Source organism: Bubalus bubalis, chromosome 12 (genome assembly GCF_019923935.1).
Source record: "Bubalus bubalis isolate 160015118507 breed Murrah chromosome 12, NDDB_SH_1, whole genome shotgun sequence".
NCBI classification, from domain to species: domain Eukaryota; kingdom Metazoa; phylum Chordata; class Mammalia; order Artiodactyla; family Bovidae; genus Bubalus; species Bubalus bubalis.
In genome coordinates, this window is record NC_059168.1 from 30,196,247 (window position 1) to 30,209,447 (window position 13,201).

The 13,201-nt window shown below is 35.1% G+C and overlaps 1 protein-coding gene across 9 annotated transcripts in view; it reads left to right on the top strand.

The window, feature by feature from the left end:
- The window catches only part of FOXN2 (forkhead box N2), a 57,147-nt gene that overhangs the window by 35,706 nt on the left and 8,240 nt on the right, over positions 1-13,201 (top strand). For all 9 annotated transcript variants that reach the window (XM_044925890.2, XM_044925889.2, XM_006078394.4 and 6 more), the window contains 2 exons: positions 6,590-6,714; positions 8,917-8,981. In XM_044925890.2, coding sequence (XP_044781825.1) covers positions 6,590-6,714; positions 8,917-8,981 — 190 coding nt within the window. The remainder of the gene's footprint in view (positions 1-6,589; positions 6,715-8,916; positions 8,982-13,201) is intronic.

The window sequence follows — 13,201 nt, forward strand, 5'->3', positions numbered from 1 at the left end:
ATGGTTTTGTAGATTATTTTGTTTTTTTTTTCTTGTTAATCTAGGAGTGTTGTTCTTTTGTAGTTTTCTATAACCCAAGTGGCAGCAGAAAGTTCTGACATAAAAATTCTGGAATAAAAGTTTAAAAAGCAAGTAATTAAATCTTTAGATAACTGAAGGGATTTCATAGGACAGTGCTGTTCAGACTTGAAAGTATCTACTGATCATCTGGAGATCTTGTTAAAATACACATTCTTCTTCAGCAAATCTAGGATGGAGACTGAGGCTTTCTAATTTCTAACAGGCTCTGAGGTGATCCTGATGCCTCTAATCCATGAGACACCCTGGGTAGCAAGGCATTTGGACACATCATTTTCTTACGATTAAAGGAGATTGTATTAGTTATCTATTGCTATGTAATAAATTGCTATTTAATACATTCTTTACTACACATGGAATATTTATGAAGGCCAGCTATGTGCTTGGCCATTAAAAAGCCTCAGCAATTTTTAAGGATCAGTCTGTTATAGCTAGCCTCCAAGGTAGCCCCCAAATGAGCCCTGCCTTCCAGTATCTGTGCCCTTGTAGAGTCCCCCTTCAGAGAAGGTGATGGCACCCCACTCCAGTACTCCTGCCTGGAAAATCCCATGGACGGAGGAGCCTGGTAGGCTGCAGTCCATGGGGTCGCAAAGAGTCGGACACGACTGAACGACTTCACTTTCACTTTTCACTTTCATGCATTGGAGGAGGAAATGGCAACCCACTCCAGTGTTCTTGCCTGGAGAATCCCAGGGACGGGGGAGCCTGATGGGCTGCCGTCTATGGGGTCACACAGAGTTGGACATGACTGAAGCAACTTAGCAGCAGCAGAGTCCCCCTTCAATACGGAATTTGGCTGGTTTGTGTAACCAAGAGGATATTATGGAAATAGAGTGTGCCTTTTGAATCCAGGTCATAAAAGACATGGCTTCCATCTTGGGCTCTTGGCCAGTTAGCTGTATGGGAAGTCAGCTGCTATATAATAAGGACATTTAAACAGCGCTATGGAGAGACTCGTATGGCAAGGAAATCAGACTCAATATACATATGAGTAAGTAATTTTGGAAACGCATTCCCCTATCAGTCAGACTCTCCTTTCAAATGACTGAAAGTGTTGAAAATTTTGTATGTATTCTTTCTACCATGCATCATTAGATTTTATTTTTTGAACTGTATCAGTTAATTCTTTTCTAGTTTGAGGCCTATTGTTTTTATGCTTATGGCAAGATGTAAAAGAAACTAGTCATCAGCATTGGTTTTTAGTAGAAGGGTCTAGGGAAAGTATGGTATAACGGAAGCCAGCGAGGGTAAGTTTAAGTGTGAATGAGCAACAGTGTCAAATGTTGCAAAAAAAACCTTGAAAATGGGGATATCCCTGTCAGTCCAGTGGTTAAAACTCCACACTTCCACTGCAGGGAGTGCAGGTCTGATATGGGTCAGGGAACTAAGATCCCACGTGCTGCATCTCACAGCCAAAAGAAAGAGAAAAAAAACTTGATTAGCATCAAGTAGCAGCCAAAAGATTAGAATTAAAAATATATGAACAGTGGTGTATTGCTAAATATTTAACAATTGGGTGAGAGTGAAGGTATCACTTTTGCCGATTTCCATGATATAAATATTTCTATCGTGGCCATTTTCAAGCTGCCAACATTATGTCATTAAGTGCAAAATTTGGACAAAAAGTGATAAATTCAAGTGAGATTGGGAGTGCTTGTGGTTTGTTTTTATTTTATTTTTTTAATAAACTACTGCTTGAATCAGTACCTCAAAATACTGATTTTTTTTCTTTTTCAATGTGCAAAAGGCAAGTAAGTTATACTTACTTCCATTAGGTTTGGCAACCTTGAAAAGCACTTTTTCTGATGAATAAATAATTGTCTGGAAATGATAATCTCAAAAAAGAAAGCAAGATGACAAAGGTCCAGGTCAAACTACAAGTTGATATAGATACCTAGTCACCTGCTATGGCTGCTGCTTAGCTCCCTGCCCTCATCCGTACCATAGTTACCACTCTCAAAAGATAGGCCTAAAAATCTTGGCTTGTTATTTATGAATTTTAAAATCAGAAAAGCTAGGCAAGGTGTTTTTGTTTTGTTTTTATGTTTTGAACATTAACATTGAAGTCTTAAAATCTGTTTTTCAAACTTTGTTATAAAAGCCAGACTGAAATATTTAATGTGAGAATTTAGCTGGGGAACATGAAATCATAAGTTTTGCCTGTACAGTTTCAGGCTGTACATTTTCGTGGTGGTGATTTGCTTCAATAGCTGAATCCCAAGAAATGAAGTCATGCAAGCCACCATTGAAAGTTCACACTATGAGCAAGAATTATGAATGCCTTTTTAAATTCAGTGGTTCTAAAAACCACTGAAAAAGGTAGTCAAGGGGGGGAAATATTAAAATGTACAGTGCAGGTACATGAAAACATTCCAGGAATAGTGAACTTTGTTTCTTCTCCCAATGTTCTTTACAAGTTCCAGTAAGATAAATCTTAAAAGTTCAAGTCTCAGTATATTCCTTATTTCTTCAGAACCTTCGGTGGTTCTTTACCAAATATGTCCAAAAGCCTTAGAGTTTCAAAATGCAAAATAGCACATGAGAGAATGCACATTTCCTGTTTCCACTGCACAAAAAAGCATTTCTTGTAATAGTCATATTCACTTTAAAATAGTACTTCTTAAACTCTTTAGTGTTTGTGTTCTATCATCTAAGCACAACAATAAAGAGGCATAGTTTTTACCTGAGACTTAGATTTAAAAATAAGTTTTTTGCTATAGACTCTAAAACATAGATTAGCAAATACATAATTCTATCTTGTTACTGATAGTTTGTGAAGGGGCTCAGTGAACGGAAGTGCTGCCATGGTAACACAAAACAGACGGTTATTTGGAGACCTTACTCAAGATACTTAACTGCCCTGAACTGCAAGTTTTCAGTACTAGTGCTTCCAATTTGCTATTTCAAGGAAATACCAATTCTTCTGTGATCAAAACAATTTGCAGTTCTCTCACAATAGAATTTTAAAAGTAGATTTATGAACCAAACAGCTTCTGGGAGTATAATCTCAGGAATACCAAGATAGAACATGGTTAGAATCATTAAAATAATTGTCTTAGTCTATATATGAAAAATAATTTATGTATTTCTTTTCTATATGAAACTGAAGTGGTTTGGGGACAAAGGATATTGTGGGTGCTATCACTTTTAAAGTTTTATTTCTCTATCTTCAGAATACACTTACCACTTAGGCCAAGTGATTGGAATTACATCTAATTTAAGATGGGATGGTCCATCACTTAATTCTAAAATACATGGGTAGAAATTTGACTTCCTTTGGAAAAAACTTAAAATTTCAATGTAGTTCATGTGATATCTTGCTGCCACAGGCCAGAAAAAGTTTCATCTGATAGTATGGTACGTTACTTTTCTGTATTACAGTATGATATGACACCATGGTTTTTCTTGTCCAATATATTTAAGTTGCTGGGATGTTAAAAACTGCCTTAAACTCAATTACTATACTTTTCCTCACACGAAAGTGTTTTTCCCTTATCAGTTTAATTCTTGTTTATTTCTAACTTTTGTCTCATATTCAAAATTAATTAATTTTTGTTCTTATTGTTTATGTTTTTAAAAGTCCTTCATCTCTTAGAAGAAAAGAATAGGAAATAAACTGACTTTCTGCCATTTTCAGTATAACCTCTTGTATTCATTTACTTTGCAGCTCTGTCACTTACATAAAAATTATCTTATTTGAATCTCATCACAACTCAGTGAAGTGGTCTGTTTTTTTACAGATAAAATATGAATTAGAGGACAGATAGAGATTAAATTATTAGTCCAATGTCATGTAGCCAGTCAGTAAGCAGTGTTTTAAGATTTCACTTTTAAAACCTGTGAAACCGTTCTTTCATTATACTGTTCTGCTATAGTAGTTATGACATGATATTCAGAAATTTAAAAAAAAACCTCAGTAATAGACTAATGTTACTTTGAAAACAGTTCAGGAAATGGAAGCACCCTGGAATTCATCATATTATCTTCAGCAATCATAATAGCTTACATCATACGGGATTTTATACAAGCAGAAAGGAGCAGGGGTCAGTTTTACTGTTGTCTAGATAATTGTTAATGTTTTGAGGTATAATTCAAATTTTCAGAAGGGGTTTTTGAAATAGAAAAGATGTAAAAACAAAAATTAGTAGCAGTTTGAATCTCACTAATCTTGTGAGGAAATTTTGTACACCAAGGTGAGAAGAGTTCAGGTTATAACTTATATTTAACTTTTGATATTTATATCTTCAAAAGATTAAATATCTTCAAAAATATTTATTAAAATTTAATGTCAATATCTAGTCGAATAGAAGCAGAAAAACAAATTATTAGAGAATAAAAACAATGATATTAGACTGGAAGAAAGAGGAACAGTTTTCAAAACTGCAAAGAAAATGAACATAAAACATAGCAATAGTAGTATTTGGTGTTAAGGGCCTATGTCCAGAAGGTACTGTTTTATATATATTTTGAGCATACTAATACACAGAGAACCATAGACATTTTTCTAAAGGTTACACACCTGTTAAGTGACAGAGCCAGGTTTCCAAAGGTAGGTATTGTACTCTTTTTCAAGGCTTGTACTCTTAACTTCTGTGCAAGTGGTGTTTAGCTCTGGGGAAGTGGGATGAGTTTGCAGTTGAACCTCCTCCTTGCATGACTGTGGGCTTCTATATGTAAGCTGTGGGTCCGTGTGGTACATTTGTTGGGATGTTCTTCTAGTCAAACTGTTCAGGTTGGTAGATAGGGATGGATGTTCAGCTAAAGAAATAGGATAGATGTATCCTTAAGGAAGAGTTAGCAGGTGATGTTACAGCTCCTGAAATCCTTCAGTTATTTCATTTAACTAGCTCAACTAATGTCTGTGCATTTGACCACATCCACTTAGTTTTTATGTTTTTCTTATGCCGTTTATAATCTGTAATTATAGTTTGGATATCTTTTTAAATTCAAGAGTGTTTGTAAATTTCCAAGTGGTCAGAGAATTTTGCAGTTGGGTTTTTTTTTCCCCTTTTTGCACTAGAGTGACCTTTAAATAAGATTTATTTTTCTTCATGGTCTGATCAATGTTTGTAGTTTTTTCTACCAAAAAAAAAAAATTTCTCAGTGTTAACATTAGGAAAGTATATTCTGTAAGAATTCATCAGTTACATCAGTGTTTTTAATACAAAACAGGTTTAAATAAAGCAAGACTATTTAGAACCCCCTCATAGCTCAATCAGTAAAGAATCTGCCTGCAATGCAGGAGACCCAGGTTCGGTTCCTGGGTTGGGAAGATCCCCTGGAGAAGGAAATGGCAACCTGCTCCAGTGTTCTGGCCTGAAGAATCCCCATGGACAGAGGACCCTGTCAGGCTACATTCCATGGGGTCACAAGAGTCGGACATGACTTAGCGACTAAACCACCACCAATCTGCTAATATGCAGTGTGACCTAAGAAGAAAGGAGGTAAAACACGCAGCATTTTCAAACCTCTTTGAAGGAATTATCTCCTGGTCTGGCCTTTCCCCTGCACATTAGATCATTTTAGTGATATTCTTCAGGTATATTGTCTGTTTACCTTCCCGGTGAGCTGTTCCTTCATATTAGAGGAACTGTGGAGCAGGCAAGACATTCTTTGAGTCATCTCTCATTTGCCATTTAGTGGGCACTTATCTTTATATTTTCTCTAGTTTCCAATAATCATACATTTCTATTATTTTTAGATTCTTATGACTATTTCCATGAAATCTGGGCTTGTGTACCCTTTACCTTATTATCCAAAAGGCCCTCAAATGTTGTAACTTAACCATATTGAGGATAGGGATGGTACTTTTTCCTCTTTTTTACCTTTTACAAGAGTCTTTTCCATCCCTGTTTTTTATTTTACTCTCTGAGACTTTTGCCATCTCTTCATTAAATTGTTTGCTTTGAATTTAAGCAGTTTAAATGGGAAAATAAACACTAGTGTTAATGCCATAAAAATAATTATTTTTGGATGCATCACCCAGTATCATATTGTTTAGCACTTTGGGGGGAATGACACCACCTAATTGAAGGGCCATCATGCATAGCCCTTCATGCTGTTCTCTGCATAGCTTGGTGTTGTATCATTCTCACAAACTGTGATGTGAATGTGAATGGTGTGTCCTAGAGTGTTGTGGTCTTGTGGCCCTATGCACCATGCACTGTGCAGAGTACTCTACGTGTAATTAAATCTATGGAACAATCCTGTGAGGTAGGTACTATTATTATCCGTACCTTCCAAATACGGTAATAATGACCCAGAGAAATAGAAGTTAGTTAACCTTCCTAAAGTTACACAGCGGGTAAATGGCAGAGCTGGAGATAGGAACCCAGGCTGTCTGCCTCCAGGGCTTTTAATCACACAGTTCATTGCTGGCAAGTTTAGTTCAGTGTTTGCATTGTATTCAAAAGGTGCTATTGGGTTTTGTTTCCCCACACACTTATGAAAAACATTCAGACACTTTTTGTGTCTGATTCCAGGTTACTAATTCTTATGTAATTTATTTTAGGTTAATGGAAAAGGTTCCTTATGGTGTGTTGATCCAGAATATAAACCCAACCTTATGCAGGCACTGAAGAAGCAACCTTTCTCCTCAAAATCCACATTTTACAGCCCTCCTGCATCACCACAAAGGTACAAGATCTAAGATGTAAATGTCAGTGGCAATATATAAGATTTCATTATATGAGATGGAATAACTTAAAGTTGTGGGGTTTTTTTCATCTTTTTTTTTTTTCGAATTACATAGAGAATTATTTACTGATAAGACATTAGACTAAGGCATTTTTACTTATTAAGAACCAAGATGTTGGGTAATTGAGAGCATAAATTCTGCAAAATGTATTAATAATTAATGTATTCTAACTAAACTCTGAAGATAGTGATAATTTGAATTCAGGTATAACCTGAAACCTTTTTGTAAAGATCAGATCATTTACATTGTCTGCAGTACTAATACTGACCTAAAGACACAAGAAAATAGAAGTATATTTAAAATTTTTTAAATAAGGTAGTTTGTTTGCAGCATTTATATATACACTTATATTCGTTTTTCTATTTTAAGATTTTTTCTCTTCACAGCATGTTTAATATTTGAAAATTATGTTCCAGTCTCAAATTTTTAAATGTCAAGTAAAATAATGCTTTGGATTTTTATTTGATTTGTTTCTGTTGGCATATATGCTTTTCCTTGGCCTTTTGTTTTCTAACTCAGTGATCATTAAATTGATCTTATAGCTTTCCCATTTTAAGTCAAATCTGAAAATGATGACTTTAAATCTGACTGTTGCCTTTGAAAGAAGCCTTTAGAATCTTTATTTTTAAATTCTATTATATATATTCATTTGAGTTGAAAATGACAGTTTTGTCAAAATACTTTTAAGGGTAGTCTATAAAAAGTTTTTTAAAGCTTTTTAGTAAAATAATTGAAAAATTTGAAACATTCACAAAAGTAGAAGAGTGAACTCCCATTTGCAGCAGTTACCAACATTTCATGTAGTGTTTAAGGAATTAAATATAGAGGAGTGTTTGTAGCTGATACAGTTTTAAAAGTTAGCCTAAAGTTGACATTTCAGCAATATATATACATACATACTTATTGAGATTTAAGCTTATTTACCATATTAGTAGATTAGAAGGATCATTGTGACAAGAACTAGTTTATCCTTATGAAATGAAACTCTGAAAAGATGTTATCAGAGTTTATACTTTCATTGTTTGGGAGTTGATACTTTCCTTAGTATTGCTGCTTGTGAGATGTCCTAGTTTAAAAGAACAGTAGTTGGGAAACTAATGGTAAGTTCTGTTGATACTGCTTTTATGTTTTATTTAGCAATGCTGTTTTTTATTAAAAATTAAATGGGGGAATTGGCACACTTTTTTTTTATACCATCAAAAATACACTTTCCTGTGCCTTTGATATGATACATTTTCATGTTTTCATTTTTTATATGTTTAAATGTTAAATAAAGATGATTTTGTGGTTTAAAAACAGGTAGATAAACAGCAGCATAGAGGTTGTAATCTTTGACTTTAAAATATTTTTAGAACTATTTTCTCTTTATTATTGTTGGACAGAATGACAGTTCCATCTGACATGCCTTTGTGTAGCCCTTTCATGCCATAATTGGTTAAGTCTGAGGAAGAGAATGAACTATAGTGTATATGAAACTGTGACTAAGAAATAGACTTTTAATTTAGTTAGCCAAACAGATTTTTTTTTAAATACTATCACAAATTCCAAAGAAGAGGAAAGTTTGTTCCAAAAATATTTTAAAATTTTTGAAATTTAAATAAAGAAACTGCTGGTCTCTTTTTCATAAATATAGAAATTTTAATTTGTAATTAATATTTTTAATTAAATCAGGAACTTTTTTTTTTGTCATCACCATACAGTCTTCTTTAAACATTGTTTTGATAAACACTTTCATTTCTGTAGTAACACCTATATTAATATCTTATCAAACTTAGGCATCCAGTGTAGAATCAAACAGTAACTATTATGTATTGTCTGTTGTTCTGGGCATTTTAAATTTAATGTTCTTATTTAATTATCACAACAACCCTATGTGGGAGTTTTAATTATTCCTGTTTTACAGATGAAGAAACTAAAGGGTTAATTATTTTGCCTAAGAACGCCCAAATAGTTGTGATTTAAACTTGGATCTTATGCTCTTTCTGCTTTGGCAGACTCTTGCTAAACTGAATAGTATTAGCAAAGAAAACAAGGTAAAAACTGTTTTTTATTGTACAAACTAGTTGTATTTGTAACTAAGTTTTATACAATGTGAAAAAAGTTTTTTTTAATAAGTATGCTTGTCTTATCTCTTTTTTCAGTGGTTCTTTATCACCTCACTACTTAAGCTCTGTACTCAAGCAAAACCAGGTGCGAACTCTCAAAGGTATGTGAAAGATCAGTATTTTAAATCATAAGAACTCAGGTTAAAATCAGAATTTTTATTTAATTATTTTTTAATTATAAAAATATTGCCTGTTTATTATGGAAGGTTTAGAAAATAAAAAACATTTATAAAAAAGAAACTAAAACTTACCCTTTATTCTGCTGTTAACTTTTTAATTGGGCTATACTGGATGTACAATATTGTATGTTTCAGGTGTACAACATAGTTATTCACAGTTTTTCAGGTTATACCCCATTTATAATTATAAAATATCGACTGTATTCCGTGTGTTGTACAGTATATTCTTGAAGCTTAGTTATTTTTTACATAGTAGTTTATATCTCTTAATCTCTTACCCTATCTATCTTGCCCCTCTGCTGTTAGCATTTTTAATATAATTGCTTTGGTCCTTTTTATGCCTTACACGAGAATAGATATGTTTGTATGCATGCCCATGCATGCACATACCACCCACCACCTCCCAAACACACTCTTTCTCTAAGTACTTGGATTATCCTGTGTATACTGTTTCATATCCCTGTTTTCATTTCCTTTTATTGTATGCTTTTCCTTGAAAATAGGGAAATATTTCTTAGTAATGCGATAAGTACTGAATCATCTTTTCAAGTCTGTCGGACTAGAATAGCTGACAAACTATGGCCCGTGGCCAAGTCTGGCTGCCACTCGTTCTGTTACGGCCTTGGAGTTAGGGATGGCTTTACATAATTATTTTATAGATTAGGTGTACTGCTGCTGCTACTGCTAAGTTGCGTCAGTCGTGTCCAACTCTATGCGACCCCAGAGATGGCAGCCCACCAGGCTCCCCCGTCCCTGAGATTCTCCAGGCAAGAACACTGGAGTGGGTTGCCATTTCCTCCTCCAGTGCATGAAAGTGAAAAGTGAAAGTGAAGTCGCTCAGTCGTATCCGACTCTTAGCGACCCCATGGACTGCAGCCCACCAGGCTCCACCGTCCATGGGATTTTCCAGGCAAGAGTGCTGGAGTGGGGTGCCATTGCCTTCTCCAAGATTAGGTTAAAGAACTATAATTTAGGAAGAAAGCAATAAGCTTTCAAAAGCTAACTTTTGAACTTGGTTGACATTTAAAAAGTAGATCAAAATTTTGAATTAGTTGTTTTTTCCTCTACTCATAGTTAATATTATAGGTTAGTGTTCCTCACATTGCTGCTTTGGAGCTTGCAGATGTTACTCTGACCTATAAAAATAAAAATTATCAGATGAAAAGCCTTTCTGTGTATCAGAGACATTTTGGCTCTTTAAAACTACACTAAGCCAAGCCTAGGAAACATATGATGATGGTCTGTAAAAATAAGGGAGGGAAAGAGTGTGAAAAGCTTAAGAGAACTCTGCAGAGAAGTTAACGGAATTAGTCTGCTTCAGATAATATTGTGACTGAACATAAGGCAAGTACCCATTTTCCTGTTACCTACATGAGTAAATGTGCTCTCTTCATGTTTTGGTATTGCTGATACTTCCTTTTTCTTTTTATTACTTCAGTAAATTCTGACCCTTAGTCTTTTAAGCTTTAGCTCATATGCACATTTTGAGAACATTTTCTGTCTTGAATTCTGGGGTTTATTTAGAATTTCTTCTTGTTCTTGTTCTATTCCATCCGAATTCTGCTTCTTCCTTTGGGGATCAGCTTGCACAAGGAGAGCATAGGTATTTTTTCATCTAATGAGTTGTATGTATTATCCATCATCTCTCATACGTTTTAGGAGAAAAATGAAATACTGTACCACACAAAAACTGAGAAATTTTATATTTAAATCAGGTTGATTTAGCACATATACATAGATTCTGAGGAAATTTGCTGTTTCTTAACTCTTGGTATCTTTTTTCTAGGGAAAAGTTTGAAAAAATATAGCAATAAATTGATTAAACATTCAAGTACTTGTTGAATTCATCCATTGTGCTAATCACTGAATTCTGGGTGCCTTGGGATATGCAGAAAGAGACCCAGGCCCTAGTCTCAGAAAATATACAGTCTAATTGAAGAATTAATTCTTGTTTAATTGATTAGAATTGTACAGAATACACTGGGAGAAAAGGAAGTGGGTGGCAAATTAAGCTTAGAGGTAGGTTGGGAAAGGCCTCTTTGAGAAGAAAGTGTGATGCCTGAGCTCTGGGCCTCAAAAGTTGGACAGATACTTAACCTTGGTTAGAGGTTTGGTCTGGGACAGTTGCTAGGAACTGCAGATTGGTAAGCATGGCTGAAACCTAAGAGCATAGAAGACTAAGTAAGTAGCCTTGGTCCTGTAGCTGTAGATGTGATCGTTTAACATGGGCAAGGCAAATGAAAAAGTTTAAGCAGGCATTAGCCAAATCAATGGAGAAGGAAATGGCAACCCACTCCACTGTTCTTGCCTGGAGAATCCCAAGGATGACGGAGTCTGGTGGGCTGCTGTCTTTGGGGTTGCACAGAGTCGGACACAATGGAAGTGACTTAGCAGCAGCAGCAGCCAAATCAAGGAGAGCTTCTGTAGTATAATGAGTTGGAACTTCTTCCTGTAACTGTAACATTAGTTTACATTGAGTTCCTGACTATGGTGTTTTGCTTGTATTATTTCATTTAATTCTTACAACAACTCTTTGAGGTTTTGTTACCCTCTTTTACAAATAAGGAAATTGAACTTTGGAGAGATTAAGTAACTTTCTTAAGGTTACACAACTAGTAAATGGTATAGCAGGAACTCTGATTTCAGAGCCTGCAATCCTACCAGATATGAGGAGTTAGGGGAACTACTGAAGGTCTTTAAAGAATAAGGTGACATTGTCAGTTTTGTGTTTTGTAAATATCCCTGAAATTTCACTGTTGGCTCTAACTTTGTTGTTGTTGTACAGTTGCTCAGCCATATCCGACTCTGCGACCCCCTGGACTGCTGCATGCTAGGCTTCCCTGTCCTTCTCCATCTCTCAGAGTTTGCCCAAACTCATGTTCATTGAGTCAGTGATGCCATCCAACCATCTCATCCTCTGTCATCCTCTTCTCCTCCTGCCTTTAGTATTTCCCAGCATCAGAGTCTTTTCAAATGAGTCAGTTCTTCACATCAGGTGGCCAAAGTATTGGAGCTTCAGCTTCAGCATCAGTCCTTCCAATGAAAATTCAGGACTGATTTCCTTTAGGATTGACTGGTTGGATCTCCTTGCATTCCAAGGGATTCTCAAGAGTCTTCTCCAACACCACAGTTTGAAAGCATCAGTTCTTCAGCACTCAGCCTTCTTTATGGTCCAACTCTTACACTGGTACATGACTACTGGAAAAACCATAGCTTTGACTATATGGACCTTTGTCGACAAAGTAATGTCTCTGCTTTTTAATATGCTGTCTAGGTTGGTCATAGCTTTTCTTCCAAGGAGCAAGCGTCTTTTAATTTCATGGCTGCAGTCACTGTCCACAGTGATTTTGGAGCCCAAGAGTCGAATATAAAATTCATCTGTCACTTCATAGAATTATCCTTTTTAAAGTCTCCTCTGTTTTGCTCATCTGGCCAATAGCAATGTTACAGTATTCTATAACAGGCAGCAGGAGGCAGAGAAATCTCATACTGAGATAGCAGAACAAAACCTTTATTGGTCAATATTTTGATTTGGTGTGGGTTTGTAGTAAATTCATGTGTTGAAAAATATTTATTGAGTGCACTTGTGTGCTAGTCACTGCTCTAGGCACCAAGGATGCATCAGTGAACAAAGAAGACAAAAATGGAACCATATTCTAATTAGTAAATTTTAGTATTTATACTTAAGCACTAAAGTATATGTAGCGTATTACAAGCAAGTATAAAATTCAGATAGTTAATGATGAAGGTAGGAACTAAATGCAAATCTAATTTCAAATTTAAGTTTACAAATTTGCATAATTTGTATCTTAATTAAAGTGAAAGTAAACTGGTAGTTCAAACAGCTTCACGTACTGGTAATTTATTGAAATCACTCTCCTACTTTTAAGAATCATGAGAAACAGCTTCCTCGTTTGGATGCTCTGTAATTGTGTATACTGGTTTTGATAAAGACAGTAAATCCTGCTGTAGTTGATACTTGGCTTATAATCATTTAAATTCTGCCACTGTGGTTCTTTTATCATTCCTTAAGCAAATGGACTGAGAATCAGGTAATAGAAACTTGTCTTATTATAACTCTTACTTTCACATAGTTAAAACTGCTGTCTTTTTAATTTTCTCTCAATTATTGTTAATAGTTT